Here is a 23,498-nt window from a genome sequence, read left to right on the forward strand (position 1 = left end):
GCAACATTGTGACAGAAATAAGAGAGATACACACCCCTAGGGAGCTAACAAAGACCTTGGGTTTTCAAACATACCAGTTATGTTTGTTACCACAAGGGGAAGCTGGGTAAGGAGCATACGGGAGTTCTCTGTATTGTCTTTGCAACTTTTCTGTAAGTCTAAAATTACCCAAAATAAACCTTATCTTAGCTTTAAAAGAAAAAAAAAAAAAGGCTTTGGATTTTCTTTTGGAGAAATGACTGCATTGGCTATGCAGCATACAGTTGCTATCTGTTAAGTAAAAAAAAAAAAAAAAAGGTTGTTAAAGTGCAAATATATAGAGTATATTGGGGTATTGGGCAGCCATAGCAGTAGTAGACTGCGGTAGAGAGCTTCGTATCCTTATTTTCTATTTTTGAGGAATCTCCTTACTACTTTTGAAGAAATCTTCACTGTGTGCGTCTGGGTTGGGAGCACCTACTACTGAAGCAGAGGGGGCCAGACTCCCCATTCTGGCCTTGATGTTGTGGGCATATGACCTCGTCAGCAAATTACACACACACACACACCCCTGGTATTCTGAGTCTTGAGTTGTCATACTCCCTCTGGGGCAGCTGGGAAGTTTACAGATGGTAGCAGTGACCGAAGTACAGTAGCAGCAATATGGTAGAGCCAGGGGGGCATGGTAGTGCCAGCAGCAGAGCTTGGATGGTCCAAGCCAGACCTCAGTGGAGCAGCTCCTTGCTGTTGCCTACTGCCCTGCTCCCTTTGGTTCCAAGCCTGTTTCTCTAGCCTTCTCATTGACTTAGTGAGCTACTCTTTCCTTCCAATAAATTTCTCTTTTGGTGTTACTTAACCAGCTGGCTGTTCCTCTTGCTTGCAGAAAGAACTCTGAGTGACACGCCTGACCAGCCAGGGCTTCTGCGTGGACCAAGTCCAGGGGCACCACTGTCACAAAATACAAGTCTCCCCACAGCTATGCGGCATGGTGCCACAAAACTATTCTACGTGACAGCAAAAACTATTAGTGTGTGTCTAAAGCACACTACACAGAATACGAAGATAAAAATATTTACTTACATATTTGAACAACATGAACAATTGTTACAATCCCAGCACTGTAAGTGTAAGCTTTCTAGCCCCCCATCAGGCATTCTCTCCTCTCTGTCACTATCTGAATAGCCCTGAGCAGGTTGCTAGGCACCTGGACCACAGCTAACAACTGTTAATGACTCTCCTGTTGCATTTCCTGTTCCTTGTCTGAAAAACAGACAATCATACCCACTACACTGGCTTGCTGTGAGGATTTAAAAATAAACTCACATAGCACAGTACTGGCCCCAGCAGTACTTGCGAATTACTAATTCCTTTCCCAACGTTGATAAAATAATCATGTTAGTCTTTGTATGTATATGAGCTCTTCGCCAAAGTGAGATGATCTTCAGTCCTCATCTCAGCCCTGTTGCACTTGGAAGTAATAGGACCTTAGAATACTCGTGCCGACACTTCTGGCTTCCACGCCTACAATGCTCATACTGTCACTTTGCACGTGGGTAAATCCACTGTGAAGGGAAGGACACGCTGTGTGTTAACTTGAGACAAGGACAAATGTTTAGGTAGTAAGGCCTTCGCAGGCAACCTCGTAACTCCTCCACCCAGCCCACCCGTTCGCATTCAACCTGGACTTGGACTCGAGGACTTACCTTCATTTCTAACAATTAGCAAACACCATCACGTTCTGCAGTGGGAATATCAGTTTGGACCCGTCTAATAGTAGCTGCCTGAATCAGTGACTCTGGCTATTCTGGAAACTTCTCCTGACACAGGAGGAGGGGTATCTAATCCAATGTCAGCAGGTGAGTCATTTCCCCAGAATTTAGAATCATCAGTTCCATCAGTCTCAGTGAAGATGTAAATACAGCAGCTAATGGGACCATCACTTTCCACGAGGTTACCTGTGTCTGCCTTGACAAACGTACTATGTGCTGCTCTGTGGCTTGAGAGAAAAATGAAGTAGGTGTGCAGAGAACCAAACCATGAAAAACTAGAGAAGGAACTTCCTGAGTGTCCTACAGAAGCCCAGTTTGGGGCTATAGATTACTTCTGAAATACTGCTGCTTTGGCCTTTGTGAAAAAAATTCCCTGCTGACTTACTGAGTTTCTTTAAGTAGCAACTAAAGTTCTATGTAACTTAGAAATTAATCACAAAAGTGGAATGTGGCAGTTTCCAAACTCTCAGAAAACTGCTCAGGGGCTGAGCAGGGGGCAGGGGAAGCTTCTCCCTGATAACCCAGCCAGCCAGTGGTCATCCTGCTTTTTTTGGCTAAGAAGGTTGAACTCGCATCTGTTTTCCTTTTCTCTTGAGAGAATTCCTCCTTTCTTCAATTGATATTTTAGTAAATTTACAGAGTTTGGCCCCTATCACTACGATCCAGTTTTAGAACATTTCCATCACTCCAAAAAGATCTGTTGTGCCTACCAGCAGTGAATCCCATCCTACTCCCACCCCCGAGCAGCCACTCGTTTACCTTCTGCACCTACAGACTTGTCGTTTCTAGATGTGTCATGTAAATAGAAGCCTACAGTACATATCTTACACATCTGGCTTCTTTCATGTAACACAGTGTTTCTGCAGTTCATCCATGTCGAGTGTGTGTCAATGTGCCATTCCTATTTATGGCTGAGTAATATTCCCTTATATGGATGTACCACAGTGCATTTATCCATTTACCTGCTGATAGGCATTTGCACTGTCTGCACGTTTTGCATTGAGTAAAGCTGCTAAGAACATCTGTGTAGTTTTTGTGTAGATGTGTGTCTATTTCTCTTTGCATAGACGTATGTCTTATTTCTCTTGGGTAGATCCTAAGGGCATGCTGACAGGTTGCTGGTAAGTTTATATCTAATACATTTTCTTTGGAGAATCAGAATACATATTCACAGATGACAACGTTTTAGGAAACTGAAAAGCTCCTAGAAAGTATTAGTTATCTCTTGTAGCATTCACTAAGGTGCTGGAAAAGAGATAAAATGCTGCCCATCTAAAAACTTACAAGGAACAGCATGAAGCAAGATTTCTGGGTGTATTATTGCCAAATGAAGCTCCCAAAGAGAAATTACCACTCAGTTAAGGATTTCTGGAGGAAGCTGTTGTGACTAGAAAAGGGGCATAATTTTAGGTCATGATCCATTCATTCCAGGGTCCTCATTAAAGGATGTTTTTGAGATGTTTCTAAGAGTGCTACTTACATGCTACAGTGAGAACAGTGTCATTTCAGTGAATGGATGCGTTTACCATTTTATAATGCCTGTAGTGCAGTGTTTGAAAACACATGTGAAATAGAAGATTTCATGATCATTTGCTTGCCGCGACAAGCACAGTGAGTGGATGTGTTGAGCTTTATGTGATACCTGAAATGCAGTGTTTAAAAGACATGTACAAAAGAAATTTCTAAAGTAGTACTTGCTTGCTAAGTTGAGAATGTGTTACTTCAGTGAAAGGATGTGCTAAGCACTCAGTAATAGATGGTATATAGTGATGCAGTGATGCAGTAAGGAATGCAGATGCAGTACAGAATTCTTTAAAGACACAGATTAAAAGACACACACACACACACACACACACACACACACACACACACACACACACACACAAAAGCACATTTGTGAGGCCCAAATCTAAGCACACTCCCGTGAAGGGCGACCTGGCCAAGGCAACAAGAACAGGTGTTTACAGGCATGTTTGCAGGCAGAAAGGTTTTCCTGCCACTGGAGGGAGGTAATATTACTGACAGCTACAAGTGGTTGTAGGGTGTATGGTGAGCACCTCCACTGCCTGAGGGGCCTGCCTCACAAACGCTGGCCTCTGACCAAAAGCAGACAAAGCAGAGCAAGGACTCGATGCCTCTCCCAAGTGCAGCGGACGTAGCTAGAACATATCAGAGTGCAAATTGGCAAAAACACAGCACTTCACGGCTTGCAGATGTGGACATGGGACGGAATGGCTCCCAAACACTTAGGTTCAGCCCAGGCGTCCAACTTCAGAGGAACTGAGTGAGGAATTCTGAGTGAAGAAGTTGTTGATGCAAATGTTTTCCAGAATGCAGAGCACTGAGTTGGCCTTTACGCTTTGTTTAGGAAGGTAAGCAAGGGTTAAAAACTACTTACAGGCCAATTCTCATAAAACTAATTTGAATCTCTCCTAATTCTTTATCTTTTCAGAAAGTTGAGTTCATTTACTGAAAAGAACTAAGATTCTTCTGTATTAGGAGTTTGCTTTAGTAATTATCTTCAAACAAATACTGATTTATAACTCAGAAATTCGGGAAGTTTGTTACAGAAATCTGTAGTTTTTGAAATATTTGGTTTGGGGCATTGTATTTTTTCATTCAAGATTGTTATGATGTTTGTCACAGGAGGTTGCATTTACCCCATCCCTCGTGACAGGTAACTGACAACTGTGAAGTCAGTGATGTCCCCATAAGGAAGCCAACTGGAATACGAAATGTGTAAGCCCTGCCCGCTTTGTAGAATTTACTCTGGCAAGAAAGAATGTAAGTGATTCCAAAATACTAATTTTAAAACAAATTGCAACATCACATTCTTTTGGACTTTTACAATCTTGCCCCCACTGACTCCCACCGCCACCTGGGTTTGGTAAATGAATTCAGGATTGTGCAGGTTATGAAGGGAGGGTCAGAGAGCTGGGCTGCAGGGCTGCATCAGGGCCCACCTCAAGCTTCACTGTGCGTCCCTGTGGGAATCTGGACAAAATATCCACATCTCTGAGCCTCCATTTAATCTGGGAAACCTGAGTGATGCCAACTGCGGGTGCTGGTTTTGTACATTAATGAAGACCATGCAGACGATGCATGGCATGTTTTTTTTAAGAGGAGGAAACAGATTCTGACCAGTGACTTTCCTTGGGTCCCCAAGTAGTAAGGGGAAGGCTGGGCTAAGACCCCAGGTCCCAGTCACATCCTTTCCAATGGTATCCTTAAAAAGGTACTGCTGGGAGGCCTGAGGAGGCTGTCTCACAGACACTGTGAAGGAATCAGAAGCAATTACCTGGCCCACCGGTGGGATCCCCCGAGCAAGTGGTAGCAGCTCTTGAGGACGGGAAATTTATTGTCCTTATTCCACATGTAGACTCGCAAGGAGAGGTCGAAGGAAGAGGTGATGACTCGGCTCTGGTCCTTGAAATGAAAAGCCACATGAGTTGGGGACGTGGGCTCCCAAGGCGGGGCTCCGAGCCATGGGCGGGATGGGTGCCACACTCACCACCCACATGGACGTGATGGGTTTCTGGTGGTCCTGGAATGCTGCCAGCTGCAGGCCGTGTATGGTGAAGAGCACCAGCTCCGACCCAGACCCCAGCAGGATCACCTGGGAGCTGTGGCCCTTCATAAGGTGAGGAGGCATCGTGGTGTCTGGCAAGACAAAACTTGCGATCTGTTGTACTTTATGAAATAAAAACACACAGATTGTCATGTCTCGATAGCAACAGGAGTCTGGAACAGACATGCCTCACCTAAGACGATGCAGTACACTGAAAAGAGCAATGGCTTTACAGTTACAGCTGCATTCAATCCTGACCCATGTGTTTATTCCCTAGATCTCCCATCCATTGGCTCTAACATATTGAACATGACTGACTGACTTACAAGGGAGAACTATGCATGTGGAGGTGACAGAATCTGGCACACAGCACCATCCAGGGAATGGGGCAAATGAATACCCTTCCTTCTACCCTTCCCCATCTATGAAAGAGTAAGGTCAGAAAGGGTCACATGAGAACTATGACATTTATGACACCTGCCAAAAACTAATGTTGAAGATATTGTTTTTTACACTATATAGCATTCCTTGTTAAAAAAAAAAAAAAAAAAAAAGGAAAGAAAAATTCAGTTTGATCACTTCCTAATTGAGTTAGCACCAGGAAGAAAAAATTACCTCTTTTGAAGAATTCATGCACTTTCTCGTATCGGACAAGGGATTATATAACACATCCTGTTTCCCCATTTTCCTTGGCTGCCAGGAAGCTTAGATTAAAATTTATGATCATATCAGTGAAATCACATGGTTCTCTGCTTTTTTCTGTCTGACTTATTCCACTGATATGTGGTATATAAACCAAAAGCAACAAAAGAACAAGACAAACGAGAAACAGATACTCATAGACACAGACAATGGTTTGGTGGTTGCCAGAGGGTAAGGGGGGTGGGGGGTGGGGGGTGGGAGATGAGGGTAAGGGGGATCAAATATATGGTGATGGAAGGAGAACTGACTCTAGGTGATGAACACACAATGGGATTTATAGATGATGTAATACAGAATTGTACACCTGAAATCTATGTAATTTTACTAACAATTGTCACCCCAATAAATTTAATTTAAAAAAAATTTATGATCAAATGATGTTATGAAAACAAATGAACATAATACAAAAGAAAAAATGCTAAGGACCATAGGGAAGGCCTATCAGAGTTGACGTGGGGTTTAGGAGACAGGGAAGGAGAGGGCTGTGTGTCTTATTTTCCTACTGGACTAGGAGCTCCTGGGGGAAGACAGTTGTGGCTTTTATTCATCTTTGTGTGCACTTGGTGCTGAGAACACTGCCTTTGACCCAGTCATGAAAAGAGACGTAGGGATGAACAAAGCAGGAAGACAAGTTAGGAGAAGGGAGACTGAGTGAACAGTAGGTAATGTCTGAATCTCAGGGCTGTGCAGAGGGCCTGACATGAAGCAGGTACTCAAACACCCAACTAGTATGTAAAATCACAAACAAGGAAACATTTGTTGGATCACTGTATTCACAGAGAGGAAAGAAAAAGTGCCCTAAAGGAAACATGAGGAATCTGCGCCTGAAGCATCATATGCAACAGTGGTGACAGGCAGACCCCCGGGTCCTGCCTGATACAGGATCCTTACCCAGAATGTCCACTCCATCCCTGGACTTCTTGGCCCTTAGCTCACAGGTGGTGACAACCAACTGTATGCCATTGTCACTTCTATGCATCACCACCAGCCTGGCTGCCTCATCGGGGGCCCAGCAGGCTCTGGAAGTCAGCCAGACGGGGAGAGTGGTGGAGACAGGAGGCACGTCGTCTGAGGGACACAGCAAGGAGCGCATGTGGAAAACCTGGGGATCACCACAGTGTCATCCCCGGTGGCGTCTGACCCAGGAACACTCTGAGAACCTCCCCCCCCCCCCGCCACACACACACACACACACACACACACACACACACACACACACTGTCCGGCTGCTCTGCCCAGGGACCCACACCCACAATGACCTCACTGGCCTCACGGGCAGCTGTGCCCGTCATGGACCCTCCTTTTCAGATGGCTTGGACCAGGTGAGCGAGGTTAATCCCAGCACGAGTCTGGCCCCTGTGAGGGCAGAGGGGTGAATGGCTCCAGTAAACGACTTGTCTCTGAGCAGCAGCACATCCTGCTTCTGCCTCCAGTGTCTGTCCCTGTGTTCCCTTCCTACCTTCCAGCAGTCTGGCTCCAAATGCCTCCTCTCAGTCCCTGGGACTGCGGTCCCCCCCGCCCCCCCTAACTGGTGGCTGCTGCCCCCCTCCCCCATCAGTCCCACAGCTTCTCTGCTCTGGTTGCCCCCTCCCTGACCTCTCCCCTTTCCTGGCTACCAGGTCCCAACACTGGCAATTCTGTCCTCTGCCCCTGCTCTCTCTTCCTGTCCTTCCCCATCCACCCACCCCCAGCATGTCTCAAGACCCTCTCCAGCTAGCTGTTCTTACTCTGGTCTCATTTTCCAGTTCGGTTCCTGGCATTCAGGCTGGACGTCTCTGAGCCCAAGGGTCACTGGAACCCTCCCCAGGTCATGGGGCACTGGTGCTGGTTGAGCCACCCAGTCACACAGGAGGCCACACGCAGGCCCGTGGCCCAGGCACTGCTTCTGCTGTGCCTCCTCCAGGTGACAATGCTGTCCTACACTGTCAGCATCTCCTCCTGCCTGACCTGGACACTCTCGTCCTCACTCTCACTGCAGCTCTGTTCTCAGGCCACTAAATGTCTTGTGAGCTTTTCCACAGGGATGTCCCTATGGCCCCAACCCCATTCAAAACTAACTCTGCCCTCTCCTTGGGCAACTGACCCCTTCCAGCCTGTGAGCAATACAGCAGCCTAGAAAGAGCAGAGACCCTGGGGAGAGGCAACACCACCACTACCCAGCCATTGGCCCTGAGCGGTCACAGACTTGGTCCTGCACAAGAAGCCCCCCTCTCAGACACATCCGGCAAGACTGGGCACAAAACTCACTACCTGCACACACAAAGCCAGGCCCCTGGGGCCAAGGACACGCCCAGCACTGACCTTGGGCCCCAGGTCTGAGTTCTGGGTCAATGTGAACACCCACTGGCGGTCAGGAGAGCAGAGCAGACTGGTGAGGAGGTTCGGGGACACGCTCACCCTTGACAGCAGCTGCAGCCCGGGCACCGTCAGCGTGTAGAGCGCTCCATCCGCACAGGCCGCCTGCATTGTGAAGGCACAGTGACCACCTGTGTCCTCGTGTCCTCGCCCGAGAAGCAGGTGGTCATTGCATAACTGCCTCCTCGCTGGGGTGCAATGCCAGTGATTTTTAAGTCAAAAATGAATTCACTCAAACAATACCTAAGTCTTCAGAGCAAACCTTCTCTTCCCTCCGTGCAGAAGGCCAGGTGTGGCTGCTAGCACCCTCTCTATCTGTCATGATCAAGTGTTGCTCTGAAGCCTGCATTGTCTGTTTTCAACTTAAAATACTCCTTGGAAATCTTTCCCCATCAGAGGACATTTCCCCAAGACTTTTACTTCCTCTCATTCTGATGGAAATTTAAGTTGTTTACAAATTTTATTAGGAGGAATAATGACGGTGACAATAAGCACTCCTACTTCCTAGTTTATGCAGCGATGCCAATTATTTCCTACTGAGAGAACCCTAGAACTGGAATTATCAGGTTAAAGAGTATGAGATTTAAAACTTTTAACAGGAAAAAAAAAAGCTTTTAGAAAGTTTCAATCTACAGTCTTATTTGCCATGTATAAAAATACCTATTTTTTGTCTTATTATAAAACCAAGCTTTTCATCCAGTAGGTGAAAAGCCTTGTTCTAATGTCACTTTCTTGATTACTAGTTGGGCTTCACACCTTTACATATTACTGGCTTTTTGTACTTTTCTCTATGAATTGACTATTCATAGCGCTACTTATTTTTCTACTAGATTTCTATGCTTCAAATAATCTGATATTAATGCTTTGTTAAATAAGATGCAATGTTTTCTCGTAATTTTTCATGTGTCTTAATTTTATAATACTCTAGCTCAGATGTTTTTAGTTTTTTGTGTGTTTGTTTTTTTTAGTCAGTCAATTATATATTTTTTTGTTTGTTTTTTTGTTTTTAGTTTTTTAGGTAAATCAAATCTGTGTATTTTTTTCTTGACTCCAGGTTGTATCTTGCCTAGCGAGGCCTTGCACATCCCAGGTTGATTTAAAAAACGACGTACATATTCCTCAGATAATTTTATAACTGTCCTTTACATTGAGTTTTTCATTATTGTAAATGTATTTCTACAAATGTAGTCATGTGGGAATAGCTTAGTTTCTCTTTCCCAATGGTCGAGTGCTCCGTTTCTTGAACAGCTTGTCCTTCACCTACTCTGGTAAATGAACACTTTTCCACAGACCCTGACGTATGGAACCTGATCTGGACTTTCTGTTCTGTTCTTACTGTCCAAGAAAACAGAGAAACTTCAAAACACACAGAAAATGGCAACATTCAAACAAGGTCATGAAAAGAGAAAGTGAGAAACAACACGTTTTAGCTTGTAAAACTATCCTCTGAAATGACCACCAGGAATCAGAGATCACACCCGACATGAGTAAAATATCATAAAATAAGCATTTGCAGATATGAAGGGACACCATGAATCAGAAATTCAACACTCACCAGAAATGGACAAAAAAAAACAAGATGTGAAATAAGAGTTAAATTAATTCAGGAAAGACATTGATGAAGATTAACAATAAGCCTAAGAGAGAAAACATTCTACTGAACAAGTAAAGGCACTAAAGAGGAGAAAGAAAACAGACAAGAGAACAGCAATGGAATAAAGGGCTAAAAAGAATCAGAAAGAGTCCGAGAAGACAGGCAAAGGTGATCTAATACACATGTGAATGAGTTCCTACAGAGGAAATATTAAATAAATAACAGACCAGTACTTAAAATTCATGACAGTAACACCTTGTGGAAATAAACGAAGTCTGAATCTATGTACTGAAAGGGTTCAGATGAGTCTAGAAAAGCTGACTCAGGATGATCACTGCAGATATGTCACAATAAAACTACTAGACTTTAAAAGATTTCAAGAAATCCTTTAAGGCCTTTGATTTAAAAAATTCGAGTGTCTAACAAGGAAAGTAAGTCAGGGTGCCAGTAGACTTTTCCACAGAAATGCACAGTGAAATAATATTGTCACACAAAATTCAAGAAAAGTTAGCAGGAATTTGGTACCAGCTAGGGCATCCTTCAGCATCAAGACGACAGAAAAGCGATGCTACACGTGCCTCACCTGCTCCTGGGACATCGGATACTAGACTTTCTCATGGATCCTTTAGGGCCTTGCTACTCAAAGGGTGGTCTATGGGCTGGCAGCACCAACATTCCCACGAAGCTTGTTAAAAGGCAGCACCTCAGGCATCCCCAGGAGCCCCTGAATCCGAATCTGTGTTTACACAGATGCACCGGTGATCCGTGTCCCATCAACAGCTGAGAAGCATGGGTCCAAATCTCTTACCCTCTCTTCTGCACTTATCACTCTTCATATCCCCATTTCGTTCTAGATAATTTTTTTATCTTTCAGTTCACTAATTCTCTTCTGTGTTCTAACTTTTTAAGTGATGTACATAACACACATATGGAAAATTGCACAGAACATAAACATAGAGCTCAATAAATTATTACAAAGCAAGTGTTCCTTTCGCCACCCAGGCTAAGAAGTAGAACGTTGTCAGTGGCCACGAGCTGCCCCACCCTCCCCAGCCTCTGTGTGGCTCCACTGTCCACTCTGCTATCAAATCCATTCCCTGACTCTTGACCTCTGTTGTTCAATTTTTCTGTTCTAGAATTTCTACTTGGTACTTTTCTAAATCCAGTATGTCCTTTTTTATAGCTTTAAGTTCTCTGCTAAAACCTATCTCCCTGATCCCAGCAACCATAGGTGTTTTAGTGTCTCTGTCTAATAACTGCAGTATCTGAAGCCTCTGTGTCTCTCTTAACACTGTCTGCTATTTATTCTGCTAGGTCTAGTTGGTACTAGCTTATGTCTTTGTGCGCCTAGTTAGCTTTAGGCACGTGCTGAATGCTGTGTTTGAAAACAGAAATAATGTGAGGCCTGGGATGATGTTTTCCGTTTCCAGAAAGGGTTTCCCTTCACTCCTACCAGGTGTTGAGCTGCAGCAGGTACAAGGTCTGTGAGCTTCCAGCAAAGCCTTATTCTCAGGTTGCAACACTTGATAACCCACCCAAAGCTCCAACCTTGTGTGGCCCCGCACTCCAACTTTTGTTCCCTTGGCTGGGAGAGGGCTACCCCCCACCGAGGCTCCTGACAGCCGGGTCACTCACCAGCAGGACCGGGCCCTCGGTGTGGTCGCAGGCCTCCAGCGCAGACGAGTGTGTAGGCAGGCCGAAGGAGGCTGACTCCCACCCATTCTCTGCTTCCCACACTTTGATTAGTCCCCGCTCGTCCACAGTGACAACCAGCTGCAGCCGAGGGTAGGCCACCAAATTCACCAGAGCAGCAGGCTGTAGAGGGCTTGACCAGATCTCTGTGCCCTAGCAACACCAAAATTAAAATAAGAACTTATATAGGGCCCATTTATTTCATAAACACACATTCTTTTCATTCATTCTGCCATCACCCAGTGCACAATGGAGACATTCAAGTGAAAAGGGTGCAATTCCCACCCTCAAGACAAACAAATGAAGAAAGAAAAACTCTTGGACATAGACAATAGTTTAGTGGTTACCAGAGCGTAAGGAGGGAGGCGGGTGGTAGATGAGGGTAAACGGGATCAAATATGTGGTGAAGGAAAGAGAATTAACTCTGGGTGGTGAACACACAATGTGATATATAGATGATGTATTACAGAATTGTACACCTGAAATCTATGTAACTTTACTAACAATTGTCACCCCAATAAACTTCAAAAAAAAAAAAAAACAGAAATTATATGATGAAAATATATTATTTTCAGGTGATATAATTATAAATAGTGAACACCTAAAAATTACCATAAGAGATTTTATTAAGCTGGGTAATACAAGATACAAATACAAAAAAGTCAGTAGATTTTCTTTATACTCACAGTATCAAGATAGAAACAGAAATAGAAAAATATCCCATTCTTATGCTGTTACTAGCATATTATTTAGCAACTTACTAGCTATTATCAACAACATAAAAAGCTAAGAATAAGTTTAGCAAGAGGAGTAAAGAGTATTCAAAGACTTTATTCGTCAACATAAGAGCCAAACAAATACAAACAGCCCATGTTTCTCAATGGGAAGATTTAATGCATTATAAAATGTCAGTCTTTTCCCAAAGGACTTATAAATGTAATGCATTTCAATCAGACTTCAAATTTCATTTGTTTTAGACCTCAGAAAAATGGTTCCAAAGTTCATATGGAAGAATGACTATGAGGGAAATTTTGAAAACAACTATAAAGAGGATCTGCCCTACAAATATTCAAAACTTTATTAAGCTAAACTACAACTATACAAATAACACAATTCTAGCACAACAACCATGCAAATAAATAAAACAGAAAAGAGGTCAAACAGAGGCCCAAATACAAATGGGAATTTGTCAGTGCAGAAAAGACGGTTTATTCATTAAACAATGTTGAGACAGTTGGCTATGTAAGAAGAAACTACAGGCAAATTCTACTTCCAATCATATGCAAAAATAATTCTTGATGAATTAAAGATAAAAATGTAAAAAATATATATAATTGTTCCATTTTATTATTGTCATTAATCTCTTACTGTGCCTAATTTATAAATTAAACTTTATCACAGGTGTGTATGTACAGGAAAAAACATAGTATATATGGGGTTCAGTACTGTTCATGGTTTCAGGCATCCACTGGGGATCTTAGAAGGTATCCCTGCAGATCAAGCAGGATTACTATAAACGCATATTGCTAAGTAAAAGAAGCTAAGGCTTGAAAAGGCTACAAGATGTGATAAAAAAAAAAAAAATACGGTGAATGTTTACATTAAAAAAAAGTATTACAGTAAAAGACACATTCCCATTAATCCCCCTCAAAACACCCCTCCTTGTTTCGAACACACTTATCCCATCGTTCTTGCCATTTTCTGAAGCAGTTCTGGAAGTCCTCTTTCATGAGTGTCTTCAGTTGCACTGTTATGACTGCTTCATTTTGACTTTGGGGAAGAGCCAGAAGTCGCATGGTGCCAGATCCAGTGAATAAGGTCAATGAGGACACACCGTAATGTTTTTATTTGACAGAAATTGCCATACCAGAAGCATTGTGTGGCATGGAGAGTTGTCATTATGGAGGATGATTCACAGCACACTTTAAAACACTTTCTCTCAACCGTAGCTCACACCTGACTGACTGCAGCAAACAAGTTGAAACTTGTCACACACTGTTACTAAGGTTCAAGGTTCCACTTCCCGTATTGAAGATCCCTGCCTTTCCATTAGATGGCACTCAGCAGCAGCATTCACCGTATTTTGTGATCACACCTTGTATCTACTACATGATTCCAACCAAATGACTGAAATTTTAAAAAATAAAGTTGAAGCAAATACTCATAAAGGGCATTAAGGCTGGGACCCAGGCAGAAAGGTGTAGAGGACTCCACCACTCTGAATCTCAGTCTGCAAACAAACCTCACCCTAAAGTAGCGTTCAGTAAATTATGGCATGCAGCCAAACCCAACCCACTGCCCATTTTGTATTTTAGTTAAAAAAAAAAGATCAAAAGAGTATTTCATGATGTGAAAATTACATGAAGCTCACATTTCAGAGTTCATTGGATCACAGCACTCTTTTGTTTACTTGTTGTCTATGGCTGTTTCTGCATTGCAATTTGGGCAAAGTAAGATATTTGCTATCTAGCCCTTACAGAAAAAGTGTGCCGACCCCCGCACCAAAGTTCTCTCTGTCCAAGTTAGACCTTTTATTTTTTTCTTCCCCCTTCTTCGGCCTCTCCCTCCACACTCCAGTTCAAGCCATTGTTTCTCAGTCTAGTTGTATAGGACACAGCTCTTGTGCTCCTCCTGGCTGAGGCAGTTGGTCTGCCGCTCACAGCAGCTCACTGCAGAGAGAGAGCTGCTGGCCGCTCACGATGGCTGCCAGCCGCTTATGGCGGCACATGCCAAACTCCGGCCACCCACGGCAGCGCAGCTCCAGGGAAAGCTGTTGTTCACAATCTTAGCTGTAGAGGGTGCAGCTCACTGGCCCATGTGGGAATCAAACCGGGGACCTCTGGTGTTAGGAGCACGGCGCTCCAACCACCTGGGCCACCAGGCTGGCCCAAGTCAGACCTTTTTGTTTTGGCAACTATGGAACTGCCCAGCCATCAGAGCTTCCTGCCCAAGATCCCCTAACCTAAGCCTGCCCGTAGCCATGTGTCCACAACCCAAGACAGGTCTTTTCCTGAGAGGCCTGTGGGGAAATGGGGAAACACAACTGCAATGAAAAACAAATCGGCCACCTCCATCAATCAATCACCAGAGATCTCCACTTGAAATTACCGCGTCAAACATCATTGTGTACATATGAAAAAAAAAACAAGCACGTGACAAAGAAAAACCAAGATAAACAACTGAAAAACTGACCATGGAGGAAAGAGAAATGATGCAGATAACTGTATCCTTTAAACAAAAAAAGAACAATTGGAGAATATGAAAGAGTTCCTAGAAATTAAAAATGTTTCTATAAAGCAGGCAATCAACAGACACTCTCTAAAGTATACAGATGAAGAAAAAGAATGTATTAATCAAATATAAAAATTGATAAATTGATAGCTACCAGGAAAACTAAAATCAGAAATGACTGAAAAGTAGTTGCCTCTGGAAAAAGAACCTGAGAAAAGTCGTAGGAGGGCAGTGTTTTTTTACTTCTCACAAAGTGTTGTTTAGTCCCATTTATCCTTTTATATAAAAGCCTTGACAGTATTTCACTATCAAAATAAATGATAACTAACCATAACTCATTCCAAAACTTCTCTGGCCCTCCTCCGCCACCCCCCGGTCCCACTGATCCTCCCTTTCCAAGGCTACCCTGGTTTCTGGAGTCCCTTACAGGACCTGGTCTGTTATCCTGCATCTGTCTGGGACCTTGGCTGGAGCCCAGGTAGGACTTTGAGACTCACTCACACACCGGCAGCCACTAGGCCATGCTCTCAGTAGGCCATTTCAAAGCACCTCCCCCCATCACCAAACACAATTCACACTCCTTCCCTCTCATGGATTCTAATGTAAAGTCTAGGCAGAGCAGTGACCCCAAGTGTGGGGACAGAGCCCCAGAAAGTAGTTTACAGGCTCTCAGCCTCACGTGGAGGGGTGCTGGCTCAGGTAGTGGATGGCCGTCGGCTGTGGCCAGTTAGCCAATTGGCCGCTAATATAACTGCTGCGGCTACGGAGGAGAGCCGAGGAGAGCAGAAGAGAGTAGAGGAGCAGAGCAGAGGAGAGTGGAGGAGAGTCGTTGGTCAGTTGGCAGAAAATGGACAGCAGGTCGGCATCCAGTGGGACCAGCCTCCAGTGAGACCATAGTGGTATGACTCCCCTACCTATGGCTCCGTGGGTGTTCCTTTTTGGCCTCACCATATCCTGCATTCTTATGTGGGGAGCGGGAGCAGAGACCCCGCAGGCCGCCGCCCACGACAAATGGCGCAGCGAGCAGGGGCTCCCGCACGACACCAAGGTTGGCACAGGGGTACAAGAATGCAGCTCCCGTTACCAGCTTCCTGCGCAGACTGAGAAGGCAGGCCCAGGTCATAGTCTGAGGTGGCTGAAAACCAGGGTGCCCTCTTCACAGGGGCCAGAGGAGGGGTGATCTATAGAGTTAGGTGGAGCCTCCTGGAGCCCTGCTTAGGGACTCCTCTATGCTCTATGTGCACTGCGTTCATGTGAAAGGCACCTGTCACTTCCAGCAGACCTGAGCCACAGAGATGAGCACCCATCTCACTTGAGGCATTGGAGGTACCATTGCTTGTCTAGGGCATCTGGAAACATGAAGTAATCAACAGTTTTCCAGGAAAACATCCACATAGGAGGTTGGGTTCCGCCTATGTGTGGCCCAGGCAGAACCCTGGATTTTCACAGGGGACAACAGACTCAGATACCCCCTTCTAGGCTCAGTCTATACTTGTATAAAATAAGGATAATAAAAACGCGAAGTCTGCTTGGCTACTGCGAGAATCAAATTAGAAAACGGACAGGATTGTTTTTTAACTATGAACCCCGACAATGTGTGAAATACTAATCAAGTTATCAATGGGGGGGTGACTAAAAGCTGCAGTTCCCTGGGCACAACCGCCAGGGGGCCGGCATCAGCTCCAATGTGGAAATCAGCACTGAGCGTGGCAGCTGCCACCCCTTGGTGCAAACCTCCTCCATCGGGAACTGTGCAGCCAGAAGTCAGGGGCCTGTCATCTGTGATCAGTCAGACTCCAGTGTCAAGCGTGTCCTGGCACAGCGACTGAGCCTCTGCAGCTCAGATTTCTCACCTGTACAATGGAGCTCCCACGCCTTCTCAGAAGTTGCCTGCGATGGTTAAATGAGACTGAGGGCACTCTACTTGTCCTGGCCCCTCCAGCTGCTCACCTCATGCAGATCCCAGGCACGCACGGTGCCATCCGACGACACAGTGCACACCACGGACTTCGCCTGCCCATCAAAGCGGTACTCGTTGGTGGAGATGTAGGCTACCTCATCTATCTCTCCTGAAAGAGAACAAAACTTGCCTTGAATGTGCACTCAGATACCTGGAACTTGTACACTCAACCTGGTAAAGGGCAGGTAAGACAATGCCTCCTCTTCCTGTCAGCAGCACAACAGGTGCTGATTTGGGGACAGTGGCAGACAGAACAGGGAGGGCTTTAGACTTACATCTTGGGTTTCATGCCCAGGACTGCCCACACCTACCAGCCACATAACCATGAAACAGATGTAATGATGCCTTCCTCACAGGGTTCGAGTGACAAGTAAATGACTTAACACAAACATAGAACATGGCGTGGTATGTACCAGTCAAGTGGCATTTTCAAACTTACTGGCTGAAACACAAAACCGCATGAGACTCAACCAGGAAGACTGAGTGCTGGGAAAGAGCACAGCTACCACACTCCCCACCCCATACCTTTGTGCCCGGCAATGACTTTGCAGACAAAGTCCTTCTCTGGCCGCCCAGATTCCATTCGGAACTCCAGCTCCGATCGGCAGAGATAGTACTGTTTCCATGTTTGTGTGCCCAGGGTTATCTGGGAGTCTTTACAAGAGGACCAGCGTCTCAGACACAGCTGCCTGAAAAAGACAGAAAAAGACACAGTCCCAGACAGGACAGAGCAGACATTAGAATGCATTGTGGTGTCACCAGGCCTGGCTTTGATTCTTGGCTTCACCACCTACATATTGGGTTGGACACCTCACTTTGCCTACGCAGGCCTGTTTCCTCGCGGTTAAATGGGGAAAATGATGATGACACCAGACGAGTGCTCACCATGTCAGGTGTAGTGCTTTTTGTGTATCCAGTCAATCTGCGTATAGCAACCCTGTGAAGTAGGTCCTGATCCCCTTTCTACACTTATGGACAGAGGCAGAGAAAGGCAAACAACTCACACAAGGTTATGCAGCCTTGGTCATGCAACTGGAATCCAAGGGTCAGCAATTTTTGAAGTACCCAACTCTTATTGTTGGACTGTATTTCTCCCTTCATTTCTGTCCTTCATGTATTTTGTTGCTGTTGTTAGGTGCATGTGTTTGTAATTTTTAGATCTTGATGGATAAACCTGTTTGTTATAAAATATCCTTGTCTTTAGTAACACTTTTTTTATTGCAAAAAAAGGAAATTTAATTATAGTACATACCACATAGGGCAGTCATGAATGGCATAAATTGGTTAATGTACATCGTATGTAAAGACCGCATGCTTATGTATGTCACCTAAATTATAACATATTTATACTGGAGAAGGTAGAAATGCACGTGAGAGAGATCAGGGCAGAAAAAGAAAGATAACTCTTAAATAATTGGTTTTCATATTCTTAAGTCAACAGACAATGCCGAAAACAGAAAAATCAAGATTTGTAACACTTATCTTAAAGTCTATTTTGTCTGATATTAGCTTGGCCATTCCAGCTCTCTTTTGGTTACTGTTTACATGGTGTTTCTATTTCTGTTCTTTTATTTTCAACCTGAGCCTTTGAATCTAAAGTGTGTCTATTGTAGACAACATAAAGTTGGGTATTTTCAGTCCCTCCTGCCAACCTCTGCCTTTTATTGGAGAGTTTAATTTATAGACATGTGTCGCATCCAGCGCAACACAGGCAGTGAGGGTGCGAGAAGGGGCGGTTTGGGTTAAGTTCTTAAGAAAGAAACAAACAGAGACTTAATGCAGTTAAATCTCTCTGAAGGCCAGGGATCTCTCAGTCTCAAAGGACTGGAGCCCAGGATAAGGCCGACTGGGGGTTTTTATTGAATAGGTGTACAAAAACAAGAGAAAGCAACATTGTTTCTTACACGGTCTCTGAAACTCACACATCATAACAGAAAAATATTTATCTCAATCACCCTTTGTCAGTCAACAGCTGAAGCACAAGGTCCCACAATGTCTTAATTAAGGTATGTACCTTCTCAGGGTCAAGTCTCTCATTTTGTAACAGTTCCATTGAGCTAAGTGGAGAGAACTGATCTTTACTGTTTTTGTAACTTCTCTCACAAACAGGTGTCAGGGAAAAGGCAGAGCCGGCAACAGCTTTTCCCAGGCAGGGGGAAGGGGAGGCAAGGCCCCTTCCCATATTTTTCTAAGGCAGCTCATTGGGGTCCCCACTCGGTTCCACCTGGCTTAGGTTGTATCTCCCGTGAGATATCTTACCCGTCTTTGGCTGCAAACCATCTTTTGGAGACCAGACAGAGAGACATAAGGTGTAAACACAAGGATGGAACAGAGTCCCAGAAAGGCACAGTGTCGTGCGGGAGACCCTGCTTGCTGCACCATTTGTCGTGCGGGGCGGCCGGCCTGCGGGGTCTCTGGTCCCACTCCCCACATAAGAACGCAGGATATGGTGAGGCCAAAAAGGAACACCCACGGAGCCATAGGCAGGGGAGCCATACCACCACGGTCTCACTGGAGGCTGGGCCCACCGGACTCGCGACCTGCCGTCCGCCTTTCCGCCAACCGACCAACGACTCTCCTCCACTCTCCTCGACTCTGTTCCTCTGCTCTCTTCCTCTCTCCTCGGCAGTCCTCCGTAGCCGCAGCAGTTATACCAGCGGCCAATCGGCTAACCGGCCACAGCTGACGGCCAATCAGCCACAGCCGACGTCCATTCACCACCCGAGCCAGCACCCTTCCACGTGAGGCCGAGAGCCTGTAAACTACTCTCTGGGGCTCTGTCCCCACACTCCACCCCTACAGGGTCTCGCCTCACAATCTACGCGACAAGCGTCTTCTGCGAGGGTCCCTGTGCCATATTAGCCTACTGACACCTACGGACGAAAAGAAACAGTAGTCTTAGGAACCAACAATGGCAAATCCCTTCCATCTGGGAGGATACATGCTAGCTTTTTGTCCTGGGAAAGGAGGGTCGCTGCCACTGGCACCTTTCCTGGTTTGTGGTACCAGACCTTTATGGCAGTGCTTGGGGTCCCTTGCATAGTTTCAACATGTAACAGAACAGGGGACCCCATAATAGGCCATAGTGAGAGCACATAGTTTCCTCGCAAAATCATCCCGGTATCGGGACCTCTGTATACTACAGTCACTTGCGGTGGCCACTCAGCCACCACCCCTGGTGTCGCTTGCAAATCATGAGTCAAACCGGCCCCCCATGGGGCTATCAGGCCCAACCACCGACAATGGGGGCGTTTGACCTGCCAGGGCGAAGTCCACTACATAGTGATATGTCCCCAGGCGGACAGTCAGACGATCCATTAAATCATGAATTGAAGGCACTGCAGCGTGCAAGGGTGGCGTCACCTTATTTAACTCCCTATAGTCTACAGTCATTCGCCAGGTCCCATCTGGCTTCTTGACAGGCCATACTGGGGAGTTAAAGGGACTGTGCGTTGGCCTCACAATATGTGCCTTTTCCAATTCCAATATTGTACGACCAACCTCCTCCTGTCCTCCTGGCAGGCAGTACTGTCGCACTGTAACCACGCGCCAGGGCTGTGGCAACACTTGAGAAGGGTGGTGAGCATGCCCGCGTGTCACCACTTTCACCACCCGGATCCGGAGACGGAACTCTCCTACCGACGTCTGTAAGCTGACGCCATGTAGCACGTCCACCCCTAGAATATACTCCGGAACGGGGGAGACATAAACCTTGTAGGTACGAGGAGGGAGCCTTCCTATACCCAGTGGTAAGGAAACGGCTTTCACAGTCACAATCTTTCCCCCCGTAGCCATCAATGCAGATTGCTTGTCCAGGGAACAGTTCTGGGTTCCCATAAACGAGACTGCAGTTGGCGCCAGTGTCAACTAGAGCCAAAACCCTCTGTACATTCGAAGGGGACCAATGTATGGACAGTTCCACGTGGGGCCTCCGGTCCCCGCTCGTCCCCTCTGACCGGGTACCTTGGCCCCACCCCTAATCAAGCTGAAAGGAGTCGGCCTCAAGCGGCTGCATGAAGTCCTGGAGGGACACGGGTCGCGCTTTGCCAGACTCCTTCTTTATGCTTCTCCGGAATTGTTGTTCCGGACGCAACTGTTTCCAAAGTTCCAGCAGGAGTGCATTGGGTTGTCGGTCTATTTTCTTCCTATCGACCCCTGCTGCCACAAGATCGCGCCACATCTGTGCACATGTTACTCTCTGAGGCCCGCGACCTCACCCCTTTACCTTTGGTTTGGGCTTCCAGGTCTCAACTGTGTGGACCTCCTGTCTTAACTTCCTTCGCCTCCAGCTTTCAACATCCCCTAGGGTGGCCATGGCAGTTGTAACTTCATGGATCCGTCGCCCTACATACGGTGTAAGAATAGCAACCAAGGATCCAAAAGCACTCGCAGGTGCAGTGTCCAAAACCAGATCTCTCATGCTGGCTGTAAAAAACTCGTCATCTGGGCCCTGCATGTTGAGGTTAAAAATAGCATGTCTCATACCCATTTCATGGATGATTTGCGTAAGTTCTGTATATGACTGCCATTGACTCACAGTGTCTGGCAGCTCACCAGCCTGTCTCACAGTCTCACAGACTCTTCTTTCCTTAAGGAAAGACACGGGGGGACAGTTGGCTAGGCTGTTGTGTGACTACAGACATGCTATGTCACTACTGACAAGGTAGCATTTACATATGTCATTTTGCTTATTTCTGTATTTCTATGCATTATTCCTTCTCTTCCTCTATCACTGCCTTCTTTTGTATTAAATATTTTCTAGTGTACTACTTGAATTCCCTTGCCGTTTCTCACACAATATTTTTCTGGAGTCCTTAATGGTTGCCTCGGGGATTACTCTTAAAATCTTAACTCACAACAATCTGGTTTTGATTAATATCTACTTAATTTCAATAGTATTCAAAAACTTTGCTCATATATACAAGGTCTAATAATTAAGTTTGTGAACTTCTTGAAACGATGTTGCTAATCTTGTTTGATATCAGAGGGATTATTCATTATGAATTTGTACCAACTGGACAGTCAACCAAGTTTATTATTTGGAAATGCTGAAAAGGATGCATGAAAAAGTTAGACGACCTGAACTTTTTGCCAACAATTCACAGCTCTTGCATCACGACAATGCACCAGCTCACACGGCACTGTCTGTGAGGGAGTTTCTGGCCAGTACACAAATAACTGTATTGGAACACCCTCCCTACTCACCTGGACTTCTCTCTTTACCTGAAGATAAAGGAAATATTGAAAGGAAGACATTGTGATGACATTCAGGACATCAAGGGTAATAAGACGACAGCTCTGATGGCCATTCCAGAAAAAGAGTGCTAAAATTGGTTTGAAGGGTGGACTAGGCGCTGGTGTCGCTGCATAGCTTCCCAAGGGGAGTACTTTGAAGGTGACCCTAGTGATATTCAGCAATGAGGTATGCCGCACTTTTTCTAGGGTGAGCTCGCAAATTTAATTGTCCAACCTCATAGCTCCATTTCATGCCCCCTCATTCATGCTGTCATTGTCAGATTACATGTTTAAACATTATGTACCCAACAGAGATTTATATAGTTAGTGCTCTGTGCAGTTGTATTTTAACTCACATTGGAGAAAAAGTTACAAAAAAAACATTTTATACTGCCTTTTATACATGCCTATATAGTCACTTTACAGCGCTATTTCTTCATGTGGATTCAAGTTCCTGTCTAATGTCCTCAACCTGAAAGATTCCTTTTAGTATTTCTTGCAGGGCAAGTCTAACAACAAATTCTCTGAGCTTTTATTAATCTAGGAATGTCTTAATTTTCTCCCTCATTTTGCTAGATACAGAATTCTCGGTGACAGTCTTTTTCTTTCAGTAAGTCATCCCACTACCTTCTGGGCTCCGTGGTGTTTTTTTTTATGAGAAATTAACTGTTAATCTCGTTGGAGGAGGAAGGTCCCTTTTACATGATGAATTGTTCTTTCTTGATGTTTTCAAGTTTCTCTGATTTTGACTTTTAAGTTTGATTATGTCTCTCAGTGTGAAACAGAGTTTCACTACTTGCAGTTCATTGAGCTTTTGGATGTGTAAGTTAACACTTTTCATCAAATATGAGAAGTTTGGGGCCATTACTTCTTTAAATACTTTCTCCTCTCATTCTGGGACTCCTATTACACATTATTGGCACGGTTGATGGTGTCCAACAGGTCTCTTAGGCACGATTCATTTTTCTTCATCTTTATATTCATTCCATTTCTCAGACTGGATAATCTCAATCAACCTAACTCCACGTCCACTGATTCCTTCTTCTGCCTACTCAAACCTGCTCTTAAATTTTTAATTTGATACTTTACTTTTCTATTCCGTAATTTCTAGTTATTTTTCACAATTTCTCTTGATTGATATTCTCTATTGAACGAGACATTATCCTTCTACTTTCCTTTAGTACATGGTTTCCTCTAGTTCTTAGGACATACAGTTGACTCTTGAACAACATGGGTTTAAACTGCAAGGGTCCACCTATAAGTGGATTTTTTTCAATAAATGTGTACAATACTGTAAATGTATTTTCTCTTATGATTTTTTTCTCTAGCTTACTTTATTGTAAGAATACAGTATATAATATATGTAACATGCAAAGTATGTATTAATCGACTGTTTATGTTATCGGTAAGACT

General features: G+C 44.8%; 1 protein-coding gene across 3 annotated transcripts in view; it reads right to left on the reverse strand.

Moving 5' to 3' along the window:
- LOC109441014 (F-box/WD repeat-containing protein 12) overlaps positions 1-23,498 on the reverse strand; it is a 39,192-nt gene that overhangs the window by 10,392 nt on the left and 5,302 nt on the right. The window contains exons 3-10 of one of the 3 annotated variants that reach the window (XM_088793375.1): positions 17,376-17,539; positions 16,841-16,959; positions 11,603-11,812; positions 8,320-8,478; positions 6,910-7,120; positions 5,260-5,438; positions 5,047-5,174; positions 1,035-1,541 (exon numbers count right to left, since the gene is read on the reverse strand). In XM_088793375.1, the coding sequence (XP_088649501.1) occupies positions 1,433-1,541; positions 5,047-5,174; positions 5,260-5,438; positions 6,910-7,120; positions 8,320-8,478; positions 11,603-11,812; positions 16,841-16,959; positions 17,376-17,539 (1,279 nt within the window). In that variant the 3' untranslated portion in view covers positions 1,035-1,432. Of the gene's footprint in view, positions 1-1,034; positions 1,542-5,046; positions 5,175-5,259; positions 5,439-6,909; positions 7,121-8,319; positions 8,479-11,602; positions 11,813-16,840; positions 16,960-17,375; positions 17,540-23,498 lie in introns of those variants that run through there. The other 2 variants (XM_088793376.1, XM_088793374.1) reach the window with 2 other exon arrangements.

This window comes from Rhinolophus sinicus, chromosome 16 (genome assembly GCF_057876585.1).
Source record: "Rhinolophus sinicus isolate RSI-liver-muscle chromosome 16, RSI-T2T, whole genome shotgun sequence".
NCBI classification, from domain to species: Eukaryota; Metazoa; Chordata; class Mammalia; order Chiroptera; family Rhinolophidae; genus Rhinolophus; species Rhinolophus sinicus.